Source organism: Cricetulus griseus, chromosome 2, assembly GCF_003668045.3.
Source record: "Cricetulus griseus strain 17A/GY chromosome 2, alternate assembly CriGri-PICRH-1.0, whole genome shotgun sequence".
NCBI lineage: Eukaryota > Metazoa > Chordata > Mammalia > Rodentia > Cricetidae > Cricetulus > Cricetulus griseus.
In genome coordinates, this window is record NC_048595.1 from 59,312,417 (window position 1) to 59,332,322 (window position 19,906).

The 19,906-nt window shown below is 39.5% G+C and overlaps 1 protein-coding gene across 1 annotated transcript; it reads right to left on the reverse strand.

Moving 5' to 3' along the window:
- Positions 1-9,277: 9,277 nt before the first annotated feature.
- Positions 9,278-9,850, reverse strand: LOC100759741 (interferon alpha-12). The gene has a single exon (XM_027400393.2). The coding sequence runs from the start codon at positions 9,848-9,850 to the stop codon at positions 9,278-9,280; it is 573 nt and encodes a 190-aa protein (XP_027256194.1).
- Between the last annotated feature and the right edge of the window lie 10,056 nt (positions 9,851-19,906).

Consider the following 19,906-nt stretch of genomic DNA (forward strand, 5'->3'; position numbering starts at 1 on the left):
ACCAAAGAAAATCCCATGTCCAACAAATCCCTGGCACAAAATATCCAGGAAATATTGGACACTGTGAAAATATCAAACCTGTGAATAATAGGCATAGAGAAGGTGAAGAAATACAGCTCAAAGGTACAGAAAACATATTCAATAAAACCACACAATAGAAGCAGAAGGTTCATTGCCAAAATATTTTTACAAGACTTAAATAACCTTGGTACCCAAGCCACACAAAGAGACAACTAACAAAGAGAACTACAGTCCAATATCTGTCATGAACTTTGATGCAAAAATACTAAATAAAACACTGACAAAACGAATCCAAGAACACATCAGAAAAATGATCCACCATGATCAAGTAGGGGTTCATCCCAGCGATGAAAGGATGGTTCAACATAATAAAATCCACCATTGTAATCTATCATATAAACAAACTACAAAAGAAAAATCACATGACAATCTCATAGGATGCTGAAAAAGCCTTTGACAAAATCCAGCATCCCTTCATGATAAAGGTCTTGGAGAGATCAGGGATAACAGGAACATACCTAAACATATTAAAAGCAATATACAGCAAACCTACAGCCAACATCAAACCAAATGGAGGGAAACTTAGCACAATTCCTCTAAAATCAGGAACAAGACAATGCTGTCTATATCTCTTCAATATTGTACTTGAAGTTCTAGCTAGAACAAAAAGACAACAAAATGAGATCAAAGGGATATAAATTGGAAAGGAAGAAGTCAAACTTTCACTATTTGCAGACTATATGATAGTTTACATAAGTGACCCGAAGAACTCTACCAGGGAACTTCTACATCTGATTAAACACCTTCAGCAAAGTGGCAGGATGCAAGATTAACTAAAAAAAATCAGTATTACTTCTATATACAGATAATAAATAGGCTGAGAAAGCAATCTGAGAAACATCACCCTTTACAATAGCACAAATAACATAAAATATCCTGGTGTAATGCTAACCAAACAAGTGAAAGACTTGTATAGCAAGAACTTTGAGTCTTTAAAGAAAGAAATTAAAGAAGATACCAGAAATTATCTGCCATGCTCTTGGATACATAGCATTAACATAGTAAAAACGGCAATCTTGCCAAAAGCAATCTACACATTGAATGCAATTCCCATCAAAATCCCAACACAATTCTTCACAGTCCTTGAAAGAACAATGTTCAATTTTATATGGAAAAACAAAAAACCCAGGGAGCTGAAACAATCTTGTACAATAAAGGAACTTCTGGAGGCACCACCATCCCTGACTTCAAGCTCTATTATAGAGCTATAGTCCTGAAAGCAGCGTGGTATTGGCCCAAAAAATAGACAGGTAGACCAATGGAATTGAATTGAAAACCTTGATATTATCCCACACATCTATGAACACCTGATTTTTTTGACAAAGAAGCTAAAGTTAAACAATGGGATAAGAAGTCATCTTTAACAAATGTTTCTGGCATACCTGGATGCTGACATATAGAAGATTGCAGATAGATCCATATCTATCACCATGCACAAAACTAAAGTCAAAATTGATCAAAGACCTCAAGATAAATCCAGCCACACTGAACCTCTTAGAGGAGCAAGTAGGAGGTACCCCTGAATGAATCGGTACATGAGAAGGCTTCCTGAACACAAAACCAGTAGCACAAACACTGAGATTGACAATAAATAAATGGGACCTCCTGAAACTGAGAAGCTTCTGTAAGGCAAAGGACACACTCAGCAAGACAAAACAGCAACCCACAGACTGGGAAAAGATATTCACCAACCCCACATCCAACAGAGGACTGATTTCCAAAATATACAAAGAACTCAAGAAGCTAGTCACCAAAACACCAAACAATCCAATTAAACAGTGGGGTACAGATCAAAATAGAGATTTCTCAATATAGGAATCTAAAATCACTGAAAGATTCATAAGAAAGTGCTCAACATCCTTAGCCATCAGGGAAATGCAACTCAAAACAACTCTGAGATACCATCTTACACTCTCCAGAATGGCTAAAATAAAAAACACCAATGAATCTCTGCTGGAGATGATTGGAGAAAGGGGAACACTCTTCCATTGCTGGTGTGAGTTCAAACTTGTGGTGCCACTTTGGAAATCAATATGGTGGTTTCTCTGGAAAATGGGAATCAGTTCACTTCATGATCTAGCAATTTCTCTCTTGGGCATATGCCCAAAGAATTCACATTCATACAACAAGGACATATGTTCAACTATGTTCATAGCAGCATTGTTTGTAATCCCCAGAACCTGGAAGCATCTGCCCCTCAAGTGAAGAATGTATGGAGAAAAATGTGGTACATTTACACAATGGTGTATTATTCAGGGGGAAAAACAATGAAGTCTTGAAATTCACAGGAAAAAGGATGGAACTGGAAGAAACTATCTGAGTGAAGTAACCCTGTAAGAAGGAAGCATGATTAGTGGTACCTGACCACACCATCCTATGCGTGGTCATAGGTAATGCTGACCACGCCTGCTTGGGGCTGGACACAGGGGTCACGTTGGCGAGGTCACAGTGATGTGGGAAAGGTTTAAGTAGTTCAGAGGCACAAACACAGGCCCCTTCTCTCGCTCCCTGGTAGGTATACACTCATGTAGATATTAAACATAGAGCAAAGGACTACCAGCCTACAATCTGCACCACCAGAGAAACTAGGAAACAAGGAGGTTCCTAAGAGAGAAACATACGGTCCCCTGAAGAAGGGAAAAGAAACAAGAACCCTTGAGCAAATTTGGAGCATGGTGGTGGGGGAGTAGGAAAAACAGAACGGGAGAAGAGGAGGGGGGAGGAGAACAATTGGTATCAAGAAGACTGAGACAGGGGAGTAATAGAGGAGAGCAACAAAAGAGTTACCTTAATAGAAGGAGCCAACAATAGAGGTTTAAAGTGAAATCTGGCACTAGGGAAATGTTCACAGATCCACAAGAATGTCCCCAACTAAGAATCTAGGCAGTAGTGGAGAGGCTGGCTTTGATGCCCTTTCCCTATAATATGATTGATAACGACTTTAATTACCATCCTAGAGCTTTCATCCAGTACCTGATGGAAGCAGAAGCAGACACTGACAGCTAAGCACTGAGCCATATTCCCAGAATCCAGTTGTAGAGAGGGAGGAGGGATGAACAAAGGAGCCAAGACCATGCAGGAGAAACCCACAGAAATAATTGACCTGACCTAGTGAGAGCACAGGGACCCCAGTCATAAAGCTGGGGAACCAGCATTGGACCGATCCATAACCTCTGAAAGTGGATGCCAGCTAGGAGGCCTGGCCAGTCTATGGGACCTCTAACAGTGGAGCCAGAGTTTATCCGTAGTGCACAGATGGACTTTGGGAGCTCATTCCCTATGGAAGGATATTATTGCAGCCCGAAAACAGGGAAGAAGGCCTAGATCCTCCCCCAAATTAAGTGACAGACTTTTATGATCCCTTATGGAAGGCCTAACTATACTTGGGAAGTGGGTGGGGGGTCAAGTTGGAGAATTTGTTTGGGGGGATGGGCTGAGGGGAGGGTGAGGGAATGGGGGGATTGATATGTAAAATAAGATTGTTTCTGAAATAAAAAAAAAGTGTTATGTGTAAATGTTACTTATAGAGTAAGGAGACTTAAACCTATATCCACTGTACTCAGGTATAAAATAGATGTCAGCCTATATATAATAGCCGCAAATAAAAATCTCTATTTCCTGTCCTCATTACCATGTGTGCAATAAAAATTTGAATTTATATCTCTACCCATGTCATTAAGTATATAACTGTCCACCCTGTTGCCAACCATACTTCTGTAATTTTATTGATTCAAATGGCACCTTATGATATTCAGTAATATTTCTTCTTCTGTATCTTTAATGAGTAACATTTTTGGATTTTGAAACTTTAATTAAAATTTTTAAAAAGGAAAATTAGTACAATGCTGCAAATTTAGCATGGATGTGAACCTCACCAGGTTTGCTATCTGGGACAGTGAGTGTGGTTGGTACTAATTACCATTTTTACAAATTCAATCCCTTTGATTCAGTGTATCTACAATAAACTATTTGCACATACATCTTTCAGATTCACATTCTGGGCTATATTATTTCTAACAGATTCATTTCCACGTTAAGGGAAAAATAACTCATAGTATACTATTGAGCCCATCACCAAATTCACTTGCTTTTCTTCTAGTTACTTGTGGTTTTCGTGAGACGCTGAAGTTTTAGCTGAAGAATGCTTTTGAAGGACCAGCCATTTACATTTCAAGGATTGTTCCAAAGTCCAGAACAACCCATTTTCTCCTCATCAATGTTGTTTCAGAAAACCAGTTTACTCTAGACATTGTCCTCAAAACAAAATAAGCAAAAACCCAGTAGGCCTCACCACATGAGTGAACTCAAACCCAGAAGTCCACGCAGGCCTTGAGCTTCTGTCCTGCCTCAGGAACAATTTCTGCTTCATTGAGTCAATTCCACAGAATTTAAAGCAAACCAAAAACACTTACATTGCAGAATACAAAAAGGTAATTTTGTAAGTAAAAATCACTCAACTCACAAAACTGAAGTATGTCAGAGGACGAGGGCACAGGGAAAGGTGTGACTGAGAGACCCTCACAGCTGACACAAGTATTGCTGAGCTCACCTCTGGACACACACCTCTGAAATGACCCAAGAACCCTTCTCTGGAGCACCTCACTCAGGAAAACAAACAAACGAACCAATAAATATTTAAGAGAATACAAGGTTCATATTGGTTTTTTACATATTGCACTTGAAGAGCCAATACTTGCAAATTAGGTTTCACGTGGTCTATGTCATTAACACACACAGGGCACTGCATGTTTAATGCAGTGATGTGTGCACTCAACCCTTTTGCAAGGTGGTCACACATTGTAAGTTCCATAGGACTGTGGAAAAGTCCTCTCCACCCTGCAGTGACAGAAACCATTTCGACTCATGATGACTGACAGGACAGACCGTGAAGAAAACTTCATTGAATTGAGGAGAAAAGTCCAATATCACCATTCAGAGTCATGACTTTGTGCTGTTCTTGTCTCTCTGTAAGAATGTCCACAAACCCCTAGCAGTTAAAAGCATAGTTCCCACACTAATGAGACTCACATGTGAGTGCCTACCTGAGCATGACCTAGAGATGGGGCTGCACAAGGATCTACTGGAAATGTGACCTTCCTTCAACTCACTGCTGCCCTCCCCTTACACAACCTTCTATTTTAATTCTGAATGTACAGTCTTACTACATATACTTCATATCTATTAAGGACCATCAACCTCTCTTTTGGGCACTGACACAAAACTGCAGGTTGGTGATCATTTTGATTCAAGGCTTTGAAAGATGGCAAAGCATTCAATGATGCATTCATTGATGAATTAAATATCATAAACAGGAAGCTTGTCCCCCTACCCCAATCTCACATACAGCCTGGAATGGAATGTTGCAGCATAGAAAGGTGTGAGGGTGGGTGAGCAAGGTAAGACCTTTAGGTAACATCCACAACCACCATAATGTCAAATTATGTGCTCTTTGTTCCTAAAGAATAGTCTCTAAAGTAGTAGCTAGAGTCTTTACATAGTGACCATAGATGAATGGCAATATTTGAGATGACAGAGCTGTCAGAAAGACCATTTCAAACATTTTCATTTTCACAACTTTTCTCCATAGTGTTTTTTTATGATCCATTCGTGTGTTCTTTCTGTGGCCTGAAACACAAGACTCAGATATTGTTTGAAATAAGAGGTTAATTTTCCAGTAAGCCTCTGGTATGTTAGATATAAATAGAAAGCGTTGTTCCAATGAGAAAGTTCTGTGGTAGAATTTCAAAGTGCATACATGTGTGAAAAAAAACAGCAAATAACCAAATGTTTCGCTTAGTCTTCACCCTGCAGTTTCCCTTACTTCCCAGAGATGATGCTCTCTCAACTCTATGAGTTTCCTTTACTGCATAGAGATTGGGCAGAGCCGTCATAGCACAGAGGCTCTTCAGTATGAAGAAGCAGATGCTGCTTTCCTGATTATTTCATGGGTGACTCATTACCGTTGACAGACCTTCGCTAATAATTATCTCTCTCAGGAACCAATTCTTGGGGTTGTGTGTCACTGTTCTTCAAAGTCAGGACTAATGTAGATATCTCCTTTTCTGTCTGTCATTTGAGCACCAAGGTCTACAGTGTTCTTCAACCTGTACCATGTACCTCTACCCTGAATGCTGGTTCCCTCTTGGTTTGTGTGTGGAGAGTCTAATGCAAATGTGATGCCATTTTCCAAGTACCATGTGACTCACTCAGTGGCTTTTGAGTCTATCCACACTCTCTGCTGCACAGTGACACAATATCTTCTGTCCTTCTCTTGTCCCCCAGCCCCTGAGAGTGTGCTCACCACATCCTGATGACTTCAGCTCTCATACTGGATATGTTGTCTGCTTGGTTTTCAGAATCTAAATCCTAGATGGTTACTACTCTTATCTTAGTGTGTTCATGTGAATGGCTCTGATGCTGGATATGGTGTCTGCTTGGTTTTCAGAATTTAGATCATAAATAGTCCAGTCTCTTGTCTTAGTATGTTCATGTGAAGGGCTTTTGTTTTAAGTCATTACTCACATTCCAGGGATCAGAGTACTAAGTATTCCCAGATATCCCAGCAATCATATGAGCTGCCTATATTGATGAAGAAATTTTTTTCTGTTTGTCAAATTTCATTCAAAGTAGATAAGTACTGTCAAATACTCTTTTATGATGGAACACTTAATCATTGAATAATTGTAGTGTTTGAAATGACTGGATTGAACTAGAAGACACACTGGTAGCTGAGCATTTGATTACAGCTATGTGGGAACCTAACCCAAAGTTGTTTATCTTGTTTGAGTGTAGTAAGTGATTGAGGGTCCTTGCATCCCCATCTCCATTCAACTCAAAACTGCATGGTAGAGACACTCAGACTATTCTTCTGGAGAGGAAGAGATTTATGTCCTTAAATTATTCATAATTTTTTAATTTTCATTTTACTGTATTTTGGAGGTGTTCACTTAATGGTGGATTCTGCCGGTCTTTCCTTGTATTTACTCCCTATTAATGTTAGACAGTAAGATGACACAATTGGATAGCATCAGTTCTGTTTAATTTTTATGACGTTTAACATTTATTTACTAAACTACTTTCTTACTTGTTTACTTTAGTAGTTTCTACTTCCCTCAAGCTCAAAACCCAGTTTTGGCTCTTAGTGTGGAACTAAAAATGTGACATCAATTGTTATGAAAGCAAAAGAGAGGAAGTGACTTTTGCTGAAGAGATGGGAAGCATTGCAGTAATGTTAGTGTCACTCAGTATAGTACACAGGAAATCCTACCCTCATGAACTACGAGTTTATAACATGTAAATGACTGTATATCAAAATTGTCCTAAGATATACTGGGGTTTAAATGAAAAGTTAGCAACATTCCACTCAGAATTGGAAATGAAAATCATTAGCTATACATAGAAGCCCAATGTTCAGTGGTGGCCTTATTACAATACCTGAATGCATACTCTACAGAGTTATAGTAATTGAAACAGCAGGACACTAATACAAAGGGAGATATGAGGACCAGTGCAAAGGAACAGTTTGCCCAGGAAAAAATACACACAGCTACACCACACCTGGATGGCTGTCAGTTACCAACAGCACACACTGGTGGGATGAGACAGGTCTCTCTCTCTTCCCTCCCTCCCTCCCTCCCTCCTCTCCTCCCTCCTCCCTCTCCCTCTCTCCCTCTCCCTCCCTCCTCTCTCTCTCTCTCTCTCTCTCTCTCTCTCTCTCTCTCTCTCTCTCTCTCTCTCTCTCTCTCTCTCTCTCTCTCTCTCTCTCTCTCTCTCTCTCTCAGTAAAACGTCTTTAATAGGAGACTTAAATGTCACAGAACTTCCACCTCCGCCTCTCTCCCTCTCACATAATCTCATATCCCTTAATTGTGCCAGCCCCTCTCCCCACATAGTTTTGTAACCAGCCAGTCAGTGACACTCTTTGACCTGAGCCTCCCTCTTAGAGAGTGATTCGCCTGTTTTCATAGCTTCCTCTCATACTTTCGCTTTCATCGGCTAGTGGGTCAGCCAGCCCGCGTTCAATATGCCCCGGTGTTGGTGCCACTCCAGCGTTTGTGCCACTCCAGCGTTTGTGCCACTCCAGCGTTTGTGCCACTCCAGCGAGGGCATTAGTACCCTGTCCTTTGGTGCTTTTGTGTCCCCACCCCCTCCTGCCCCGCATGGGAGGAGCCTCCAGAGCAGAACTCCAGCCTGAGCAATCTATGTTGGTTCCCTGGACGATCCAGACGGTTGTTGGGCGCCACCTAGCGGTAGCAATTTTCTACAACACGCCTGGTCCCCGGGAGCTCGCTCGCTGACAAGGGTAGTGAATCGCTTGTCGACAGCCGCCCAGAGTGAGGAGAGGCCCGGCAAACTGGCGCGTGTGTCCCGGAGGCGGTGTTGTGTTTGCCAAAGGTCTCTGTGTACGAGGTTGCACCGGTAGATTAACAGATTACTTGGTAACTACTATGCCAGCTACATGGGCCAAAAATTACTATGTGTTTCACAGTACAAAAATTGTGCATTCAACAACCATAAAAATTAATATACAGGATGGATAGTTATTATTATGCTGTGGTATATGACTTCACTAATACTAGTTTCCTTCAATGTTTAAAATCCTAGATGTTGAGAGAAGAATACTAGGTTCCAGAGTCAGGAAATTCAGAGGCTGGTAAAATCTGGGGAATCAGTTTGATAGGAAGAAGACATTCTGGTTTACTGACTGTACCTACAGAAGCATGAGATAAGCAGGAGAAATGGAAAGATAGAATTTCACCAGCCATGAATAAGAAGCATGAGATGGGTTTATCTACTTATCTGAACACTATACAATGTCACATGCACCCACAATTCTTTGTACTTTTATTATAAGTTCTTTACTGCAGAATGCCCGTTTCAATGTAAAAATTATGAAAAGAAAGGAAGAATGAAGAAATAAAAGCATTGCTTCAGAAACACTTTATAGAAAATACAAATCTTTATTATATACCACAAAACATGTTACATTTCACAAATAGTTAATAGATAAATAAATTCAAATGAATGGAGAACAGTGACTTTAAACATGGACAGAAGCATTGCAAAAAGCTGCTGAAACATCTAGGCAAGTTGATTGAGTTAATGACAAAATGAGTAAGCATTCTGGGCCTGGAGAATCTGAGGAGTGAGGTGCAGTGTCCTAGTTCAGGAGAGTTCTGTTCACTTTGGCTCAGGACTTACTCCTTCTCCTCACTCAATCTTGCCAGCAAGTTTGCTGTGGCAGACAGGGTTCTCCAGACTTCTGTTCTGACCACCTCCCAGGCACAGGGGCTGTGGTTCTTCTCTCTCAGGTAGACAGTGATCCTGTGGAAGTATTTCCTCACAGTCAACAGGGAGTCTTCCTGGCTCAGAGGAGGTTCCTCAATCCCTACCTGTTGAATCAGACAGGCTTTCAGGTCACTGAGCTGCTGGTAGAGGCCAGTGCAGAATGTGTCTAGGAGGGTTGTCTCCCAAGCAGCAGATGAGTCCTTTGAGCTGAAGAGGATGAGGACCTGCTGGGTCAGCTCCTGCAGGAGAGGGATGGCTCCAGCCTTCTGCATGTGCTGGACATCTACTTTCTCCAGAGGGAATGCAAAGTCCCTTCTGTCCTTCAGGCAGGAGAGAGGGGAGAGTCTCCTCATTTGTGCCAGGAGTGTCAAGGCTCTCTTGTTTCTGATGTTATGAATCTGAGGCAGGTTACATCCCAGAGAGCAGGTTGACCAGTAGCTCATCATCACTAGGGCCATCAAGAAAGCAAAGAGCCTGCCCATTGCTGTTGATGTTGCAGATGTTGCTGGTTCTCTGGAATTGGTAATCAACCTTCTCTTTTAAGACCATCTTATGTACATTGCTTAAATAATACACAGAATTAGTTTTTGTTTTTTAAATGCCCTCCCATTACTTTCCCATGTACTTTTTACTTTTAGTCATTTTCAGCCACTGTCTATTCTCCCTTTCAGCCATTTTTCACTATGCTTCCATTTTTTGCTTCCTATTTCACTGCTCACCTGAAAAAAGTTCTTTAGACTTTATTCCTATAAGAAAATTTCATTGATTTTTTTCATAACACAGATATACCTTATATGAAACTATTCACATGTGGTGAATGAAAACTTTCATCTAATAATAGCATTGAAATGTTCTGGAATTTTGTGTTGCAACTTAATTTTGTGAGTCCTATTTATTTCTTAATACAATTATTTAAATTGTAATGTAAATTTTGTTGCAAGTTATTTTTCTAATGATATTTGATACAGTGATACAGGAGAAAATCTTATATATGCAGATTAAACTTAAAACTCTGAGTCCTATGCCATGCTCTATAGTCTTGCCATTTTCTGAACTTAAAGGGAGTAGTAATGGACATAGCGGTGTGTTGAAGGGAGGTGGGTGGGGACTGGAGGAAGAGGAGTGGAGGGAATTGCAATGTGGATGTAAAATAAATAGTTTTAAAAGCTGAGTCATTTTGTTATAATTGTGTTAAATTAGTTTAATTTTAATATTTATGTGGGACTGAATTTGGTTCTTAGTCTATATTAGGTATTTCTGTAATGATAGTCCAGAAGTCATTATGGCAGAATCAATTGATCTTCCTGAGGAAGGTTGATCCATGGAACCCATCTTGAGGGGTGGAAAACAGAATCCCTGAAATAACCTCTCACTCTACCTCCTTCCTGTGGCAAGATCAATCCATCAAACACCCATATCCACATACAGACATTCACAAAACACACATAACACACACACACACACACACACACACACACACACACACACACACACTCCAGTTTTGTAGGCTGTGGGATTGTGCTTCACAATTCCTTCAAAGTCAGGATTAGTGTAAACATCTTCCTTTCTGCTCACCATCATTGACTGCACTGAGTGTTCATGGACAGATAACAATTACACAACACTGAATGCAGGTTCTGTCAGGGTGTGTTTAAGTTTAGAGACTGTGATCTCTAGTTGCTGGTATTTCTCCAAGTGTCCTGTGACTTATTCAGGGGTGTTTGGATCTACTAAACTCTCTGCTGCACAGTGACACAATGTCCTTAGCTCTCCTCTTGTCCCCTGCTTGATGAGTGTGCTTAACATATCGTGATGGCTTCAGCACTCACACACAATGTTGTGTTTGCTTGGTTGTCAGCATCATATATCCTAGAAGATCGCTGCTCTGACTTTAGTGACTTCATTAGAAACATCTTTGTCCTCAGCAGTGACCACATTGCCATAAATCAGAGTATCTAGAATCCCCAGCTGTTAATAGCAGCGGACTCTGTGGTCTGTAGTGATGTGCAAACATTGCAGTTTGTCTTGAACACACTCTTAGTAAACAAGTATTTGCTCTTTTTCTAAAACCTATTTTTGTGATCAATATTTAATAATGGAGTTCTTTCTGTGCTTAAAGTTTTTAGGGGGGAATACAGATCAAAAGACACACTGATAGCAGTGCCTACGAATAGCATAGTTTGTCCAGAATTTTTGGGCTACAGATATCTCCCCAGTTCCACTTTAGTAGTGGATCCTGACACACTTTGTCTTGTCCATTTGAAAACAAGACGTTTTCAAATGGTATTCTATCAGATAGAAGAGTTTCAATAATTCAAATATGTATAGTTTTTCATTTAATTTTTTATTATGATAGTGAAACCATTGTAGATGGTGGAGATGCTGCTTGTCCTATGGGCTGTTGATTCTGAACCTTCCCCTTTAGGGTCTCTGAAGACCATCCTGTGTACTTGTGTCTTAAATATGAGAAAGCACCAGTTTCCATTTTCTAATTTCCCTCCCATTATCTTCCCAATGTCCCTTACACCTTCTTTAAGTTATTCTCTGCTAGTATCTGTCTTTTTTTCAGCCATTTTTGTTTTCATTATTTCTCTAATTTCACTGCTCCCCTCAGAAGAGCTTCTTTAGACTTTATTTTATGGATAATCACTGATTTTTTATAGCACAGATATACTTTACATGTGTGAAATTCCTCACATGCAAAGAGTGAAAACTTTCACGCAATATTTGTACAGAAAAGTTATTGAATTTAATAACTTGCAGTGGAATTTTGTGGGCTGTATTGATTTCTTCATATAGTTATTGAAAGTGTAATGTAATTGTTTTTACAAATTTTGTTTTCTAAGTGTACACTAATGATATTTGATGCCATGGTACAAATTAGAATCTACTATATATGTTCATTTAAATAAAATAAATTATGTGCCATTTTTTGTTTCTATCCATGGGAGGCCTACCCTTAGGTGAATAGAAAGGGAGACAGAGTGGATTTGGGGTGGGTTAAAAGGAAGTTGCTTGCTAAGGGAGGAATGTGGGGATCCTGTAACCTGGATAGAAAATAAATAAATACATAGTATTAAAAGTTTAGTTTATTCTAGTTGTCTTAAGTTGGATTAATACGAAATTATATGAAAAATCAAGTTTTGTTTGTAGTGTATATTAGGTATTTATTTAATGCTTGTCCAAGTGTCATTATGGCACAATCAGTATAGAGCTTCCTAATGAAGGTTGACAAATTGATATTGATCCTCTGAATCCATTGTGTGTGTGGAAAACTGATTCCTGTGAGGTGACCTCTCATATGAAATGCTTTCTGTGAAAAGAACTTGGTGTCAGACTCACACTCACACAAATACAATAATGCTCTCTCTCTCTCTCTCTCTCTCTCTCTCTCTCTCTCTCTCTCTCTCTCTCTCACACACACACACACACACACAAACACACACATGTATGTGTACAAACTGCCATAAAATTTATCAGATACAGCTTTTGTCTAAAAGTTTCATTCTTAAACTTTACACTGTTGTTTCTTATGCCCTTAAGATTTAAAGGGATGCAACGAACTATAGAAATGATCCCTGAAATATGGCCTTCATCCAGTAGCTGATGGAAGCAGAAGCAGAGACTCACAGCTAAGCACTGAGCCGAATTCCTGGAATCCAGTTATAGAGAGGGAGGAGTGTTGAGCAAAAGGTGTCAAGACCATGCTAAAGAAACCTACAGAAACAGCTGTTCTAACCAAGCACACAGACAGGAACCTGTATAAGACCAATCCAGGCCCCCTAAACGTGAGTGTCATTTAGGAGGCCTGGGCAGTCTTTGGAGTTGCTGGCAGTGGAACCAGTATTTATCCCTAGTGCATGAATGTGTTTTGGAAGTCCAATCGCTATGGAGGGATACTCTCTCCACCTAGATACATGGGAGAGGGCCTAGGCCCCACTCTCCCTGAGGAGTAGATTGGAAGTAGTATTGGGAGATGGTGGGAGAAATGAGAGGATGGGCAGGAGAGGGAACTGGGATTGATATGTAAAATAAGAAAGATTTTAATTTAAATAAAATCAACTTAAAAAGATTTAAAGGGATGCTGTCTTGGACTGTGTGTTTCCTTAACTGTTTTGTGATCCAGAAGAGCATTCATAAGAATGAAGAACACATGGAGCTGGGTTTTTTTTGGCATTATTGTCATTGTGACTTACATAGTTCACAGAGCATCTCTGATATTTCTCCAATGAATCGGTTTTGTAGAGTGTGGACTTGTGCTTCACAATTCCTTTAAAGTCAGGACATTAGTGTAGATATCTCCCTTTCTGTCCACCATTAGTGCACAGTGTGTTTTTGGACAGATTACACCAACACTGAAGGCAGGTTTTTCTGAATTGGGATGAGTTTAGAGACTCTGAACTCTAGTTCCTGGCATTTCTCCAAGGGTCCTGGTGTTTGAGTCTACTTGCCATCTTTACAGTGACAAAATGTCCTCAGCCCCCTTCTTGTCCCCTACTCGCTGAGTGTGCTCACCCTACCTTCATGGCTTTAGCACTCACACATGATGTGGTGTTTGCTTGGTTTTCAGCATCATAAATCCTAGAAGATCTCTGCTCTGATTTTAGTGGCTTCATTGGAAAGGCTTTTGTTCTCAGCAGTGACCACATTGCCATGGATTATGTGTCAAGTTACCAAGATGTCAATAGCATAAGACCCTGAGGTCTGTAGTGATGTAAACATTCCAGTTTCTCCTGAGGACACTTGTAATAGAAATGTATTTGTAGTTTCTGCAAAAACTATTTTTGTAATCAATATTTAATCACTCACTTCTTGCTGTCCCTAAACTTTTAAGGTAGAATTACAAAACACAAGACACACTGGCCGCAGTGCTTCTGATTGGCTATTATATCCAGAAATTTTGAATTTCAGATGTGTATCCAGTTTTTCTTTAGCACTAAGATAAAAAGACACCACTCTGTCTTTGTTCAATTGAAGCCTGAATAGTAGAGAGCTTTGGGGTAATTATCAGATAGAAGAGTTTCAGTACAGCCATTGTGCATAATTTTTTTCATTTCATACACCATTGGTATGGTCGCTTCATGGTGGATGGCCTTTCTTTTGAATTTCCATTGAATTGGATGTTTTATTTCCCTTTCCTCACTCCTAGAGAGAAGAGACTGAAGTTACTTTGTGGTATTGAAACGAAATTATGATGCTGCTTGAAATGAAAGTGAAAAAAAAGGAAGTGGTGTCCTGTTTCTGTTTCAACATTATTGCAGCACATGCTTGAGTGGATGTTTCTCAGTACTCATGTAAAAGCCCAGCATAGAAGCACCTGCTTGTATTCTTTAAATTTGGGAAGAGACACCAACAGGCCTCTAGTGCTTCAATATCAGCCTATCTCACTGAAAAGAAGAACCCTAGATTAAATGAGAGAACCTGTCACAGGAGGAAAGGAGAGAGTGGCTGAGGTAGCAACTGGCCATTGGCATCTGACCTAACACTCAAGAACTGCAAACATACAACAGCAAAAATGAAAGCAAAATGATGTGAAAAAATGCCCAGACACAATCAGAGAAGAGTCAGGAAGCTAAGAGAATTGGGAAGCATGTTACAGGCATTAAAAATGGACAATAGTGTTTCCTCATGTACTACATATCCACACAAGATGGTCTTGAGGGAACCAAGAGGGAGTTCAGGACCACAGGACCCAGAGGACCAAGCATCATCTGGAAAAGTCACAATAGCCAGGGCCTGTGACTTCTTGACAGTCATGGTGTGGATGAGTTATCAACCTGCTCTCTAGGATGTGACCTGACTCAGACTCACAACCTCAGGAGCAAGAGAACCTTGACACTCCTGGCACAAATGAGGAGACTCCCCCCTATTTCCTGCCTGAATGACAGAAACGACTGTGCATACCCTCTGGAGGAGATACATGCCCAGTGCATCCATATGGGTCAAGCTCTCTCTGTCCTGCAGGAGCTGATCTTATTCATCTCAAAGGACACATCTCCTGCTTGGGAGACAGCTCTCTTAGACACATTTGGCACTGGTCTCCACCAGCAGCTCAGTGACCTGCAAGCCTGTCTGATGCAGCAGGAACCTCCCCTGCATGTCAGATATTTACATTATGATTCATATCAGTACAGAAATTACAGTTATACAAAACCAGCAAAGGGTTTTATGGTTGCGGTTCATCCCAACATAAGAAACTTTATAAAAGGACTTCAAAATGAGGAACCTTGAGAATATCTGGTCTGTGTAGTGAGTTCCAAGAGTCAGTGCTACATAGAGAGACTTTGTTTTATAAATTAAAAAAGAAGAATTGTAACTTGTGCCTTTAAAGATTAACCTGGGTATTGAAGTGTAAATGTAAATATATTATATCTTAGTATTTAAATCCCTCCAATGTGGCACACTAAAAAGTCATGGAAATATATAAATAAAGTTAAATTCTGTACACTGTTAGAGTCTGTCTCTACTATATCTGAATACTTTTTAACATGCACACATATAATATGGTTTAATTATGTGCTCTCTGTTCCAAAAAAATCCTATGTATGGTTCACAATCTTTTTAATTTGTTCAAGAAAACATGGAAGCATTTGAGTTCTTTTGTAAATTAATTTTCAGCAACGATTACAAATATTGTGTTAAAAGCTTCCAAATTTAATTTTAGGATTAAAATTTTCAGGTGATATTTATTTTATTTTATATTATTAAGTTCATTAAAAGGTGAATTAAGATTGAAATGTTTAAATGTTTTTTAAGATTTATTTCTTTACTTCTTATGTACACAGTGTTCTGCCTGCATGTATGTCTGCAGGCTAGATTTCACTACCATTGGTTGTGGGCCACCATGTATTTGCTGCGAACTGAACTCAGGACATTTGGAAGAGCAGTCAGTGCTCTTAACCACTGAGCCATCTCTCCAGCCCCCAATTTCAAATTTGTAATAGAAGTTTTAAAAACTGGGTAAGCCTTCAGCAGAAGGGGAAGAAGGATTGTAAGAGCCAGAGAGGTCAAGGATAACAGGAGAGGACAGCACACAGAATCAACTAAGCAGGTCTCATAGGGGCTCACAGAGACTGGAATGGCAATTGTGGGGCCTTGCTTTGTCTTTGCTAATTCATCTGCAAATAAGTTATTCTTGTTAGCTTGGTGTTCTGGGAGAACTCTTAATAGTTGGAATGGGGATTGTCTCTGATTCTTTTGTCTGTTCTTAAGACCCTTTTCCTCTTACCTTATTGCCTTGCTCAGCCCTCATATGGAGACTGTACCTAGTCTTATTGTAACTTGTTATACCCTGTTCTGGTTGATATCCCTGGGAGGCCTTCCATTTTCTGAAGAGAAATGGAAGAGAGTTAATATGAGGGGCAGGGAAGGTGGGTGTTGGGAAATGGGAGGAGTGTAGGCTGGGAAATTGCAGTCAGGATGTATTGCATGAGAGAAGAATAAAAAAATTGATGCAATGGTATGCTTTAAACCCTTTCAAGTATCTCAAAATTAAAATTTATTTTCTTCAAATTGGCTTTATTTATATATTAGATACTATACCTGCATTTTGTTTGAGTGGTTCATGTAAAGATTTGATTCTCCAATGTCACAATGGTTTGGTGGATAGAAGAGCTTGTGATTGAAATACAATAAACTGATTTACTTCCTGGAATCAAGCTGGAAGAAGATAAATGATGCCTGAAAATTGTCATCTGACTTCTCCATGTGCATTGTGGCTTGTAGCTGCAACACACACACACACACACACACACACACACACACACACACACACACCACACACTTGCACCCACATGGGTAAACATGCAAACACACACACAGAGAGTTATTTAATTCATTAAACACATATTAGCATTTCTTTTCAAGTGACAAGAGTTAGAAACTAGCTTACTTTCTTACTTTAAGTGGAAAATGATGTTCCTTGGCCCCTTGGACTTCCATAACTGGGCAGATATTGCACAGAACCTTCACAGCACAGTCTCTTCAGAATGAAGAAGCAGATGGTGCATTTTCTCTTTATGCTCTTTGATGAATCATTACAGTCAAAAGAGTTCTCTGAATTTTTTCCCTCTCAATAACAAATTCCTTGTGGAGCACATGTCTTTGCTTCCCTGATGCCTCAAAGTGAGGATAGGTATAGACATCACCCTTTTTTACCTACCACTTTAGTAGTGAAGACTACAGTGTTCTTCAATCTGTGACAATCACCCAGACCCTCACTGCTGGTTCCTCCTTGGTGTATATGTGTGTTCAGAGTCTGAGCCCAGGATGGTATTAGTTCTCCAATAACTTGGGACCTACTCAGTAGCTCTCAAATTCATGAACATTCTCTTCTGCACAGTGAAATCACAATCTCTGCCCTCCCTCTTGTATCTTACTCCATGAGAGAGGCCTTTCAAAAATGACATCAGAACTCTTGCAAGAAGTCATGTCTCTTGTTTTAAGTTTCATAAATCCTAGAAGATTATTGCTTCTATCTCTAGTTGATCACGTGACAGGGCTTTGTTTTCAATTGTGATTCACATGGTCAGGTATTCGAGTGTCAAGTCTCCTAGATATTATTAGAAAAACTTTGGGTTATCTATATTGATGGGGAAATGTAGTTTGCCTGAATATCATTTTTAGTTGATAAGCACTTCCTCTTTAACCAAATACTATTTTATGACCAACATTTAATTGTTGAGTGCTTGCTATGAATGAATTCTTAGGTGAACAGACAGGGCACACTGATGTGTACCCTTGCTTGGTTATCAGTTATCTTGTAAACTTCCATGACAAATGTCAATACACTTGTATTTTAGTAATTTTCCCTTCCCTTCTTCCTTTGTCTAAATGCAAAAAAATGAGTGGTAGACATGTTCAGATTACTCTGTCAGAAAGAAGAGCTTTCCATTCTTCAACTGTGTATCATTTTTCTTTTATCTTTACTATTTAGGTAGTAGTATAATGGTGGATGCCTGACACTTAATCCTTTCATCATATTTACTTCACAGTGAACAGAGAGAGAAGGAAAGAAAGGAAGAAAGAGAGAGAGAGAGAGAGAGAGAGAGAGAGAGAGAGAGAGAGAGATGGTGTAAAACAAAAAAACCTAAGAAGGTAATGTCATTCTCATATAATCTTTCCTTGCGTTCAAATCAAAGTTTTGTTTCTCTTTTCTACTTTTCTAGAAAGGAATTCCTAATGTTGGTGTGTGGCAGTGAGCCACACTTGGAATGAAACCAAGGAAAGTGACCTGTCATTCAAGTGGGAGAAACAATAGCAATACGGATAGCAATATATGTATTTGAAATTCTATAGTCCTTAGCCATATAATTAATATGATATGAAACTCATCATGTTTTTAGAGTCACCTACAGAGTCAATTTGTTTGCAATCAAAATTACAGTGCTCCCACTCCTATAATGTCAGTATTAAAACAATGATGGAACAGGAAGTTGTAAATAGAAGAAGCACTATGGAAAAGAAAAGCCATAGTGGAGGCGTCCAACACTTGACTTCACATCACAGGTGTACTTCTGATGGATTATTGCATCTCCCATCTTCATCAGAGAATCTTCTTTTTTGCATTAGCTGACTATGAACTAAGAGACACCAGACTGGCCACCATGTAGAGAATGAATTTTGTAGTTGGTGAAAAGCAGTGTGTAGGTCAATATTTGTAAGAAACCCTATGCACACATAAAGAATATTTTCACAGGTATGTTTGACTGGTGGGTTTATGCATTCACACTTAGTGGCTATAAGCATGTGTAAATCCTTTTTCTGGATCAGACACAATGTGCATTCCAAAGGTAAATGGGGCAGGAAATTCTGGCTGCTATTTTACTAACAGAATCTTCCCTAGGAAGAAACATGTAGCTGTACTATGAAAACTGAGAATGAATACAACTGACTGAGGGTGTTTACTTCATCAGTTTCATGAGAGACAACTTTGAGATGTTAATCTTAAGTCTCTGCTTCTGGGTGTTTCTCACTATGTCTACTAGAACCTGTGAAGCTAAGTGAAGGATACTCTCAACCATAGTCTCATCATAAAATATCCGAGTCTAAAACTTAAAGTAGAATTCTGCAGTACATCCTGAAGTTAACATAATGATGTCTGTCTCACTGAAATAGAGGGTATTTGGATGTTAAAATCAATGCTACCCGCCCTGAGCTGGAGTTTTAATACACTTGTTGTGACAGTTTCGCCTTAATTCCACACACCAGATTTGATGTGAAAGCATTGTTCTTTAAAGAGAACTTTAAACTAAGAAGAAAAGCACATAATTTTCTTAAATCATGGTTACCTTACATTGGAAACTCACTTGTGGAGCCTATTTTTCCCAACCTCTCACTTAAGTTAAAGGTGTTGAGAGGGATGATGGATGAGTATGTGTATGACAAAATCAAACCATTCAGGAATCTCCCCCAAGTATACAACTGACGACTGAAAGAATGTTCAGAGGTAGAGAATTTAATGACCAACTTGCATTTTTATGTTTATTTGTAAAACAATTACTATGTGTTTCACAGTACATAAATTGTGCTTTTAACAA

Bases quoted from the DNA above. Each gene is read 5' to 3' on its own strand.
- LOC100759741 (XM_027400393.2), bottom strand. From the start codon at position 9,850: ATGGGCAGGCTCTTTGCTTTCTTGATGGCCCTAGTGATGATGAGCTAC.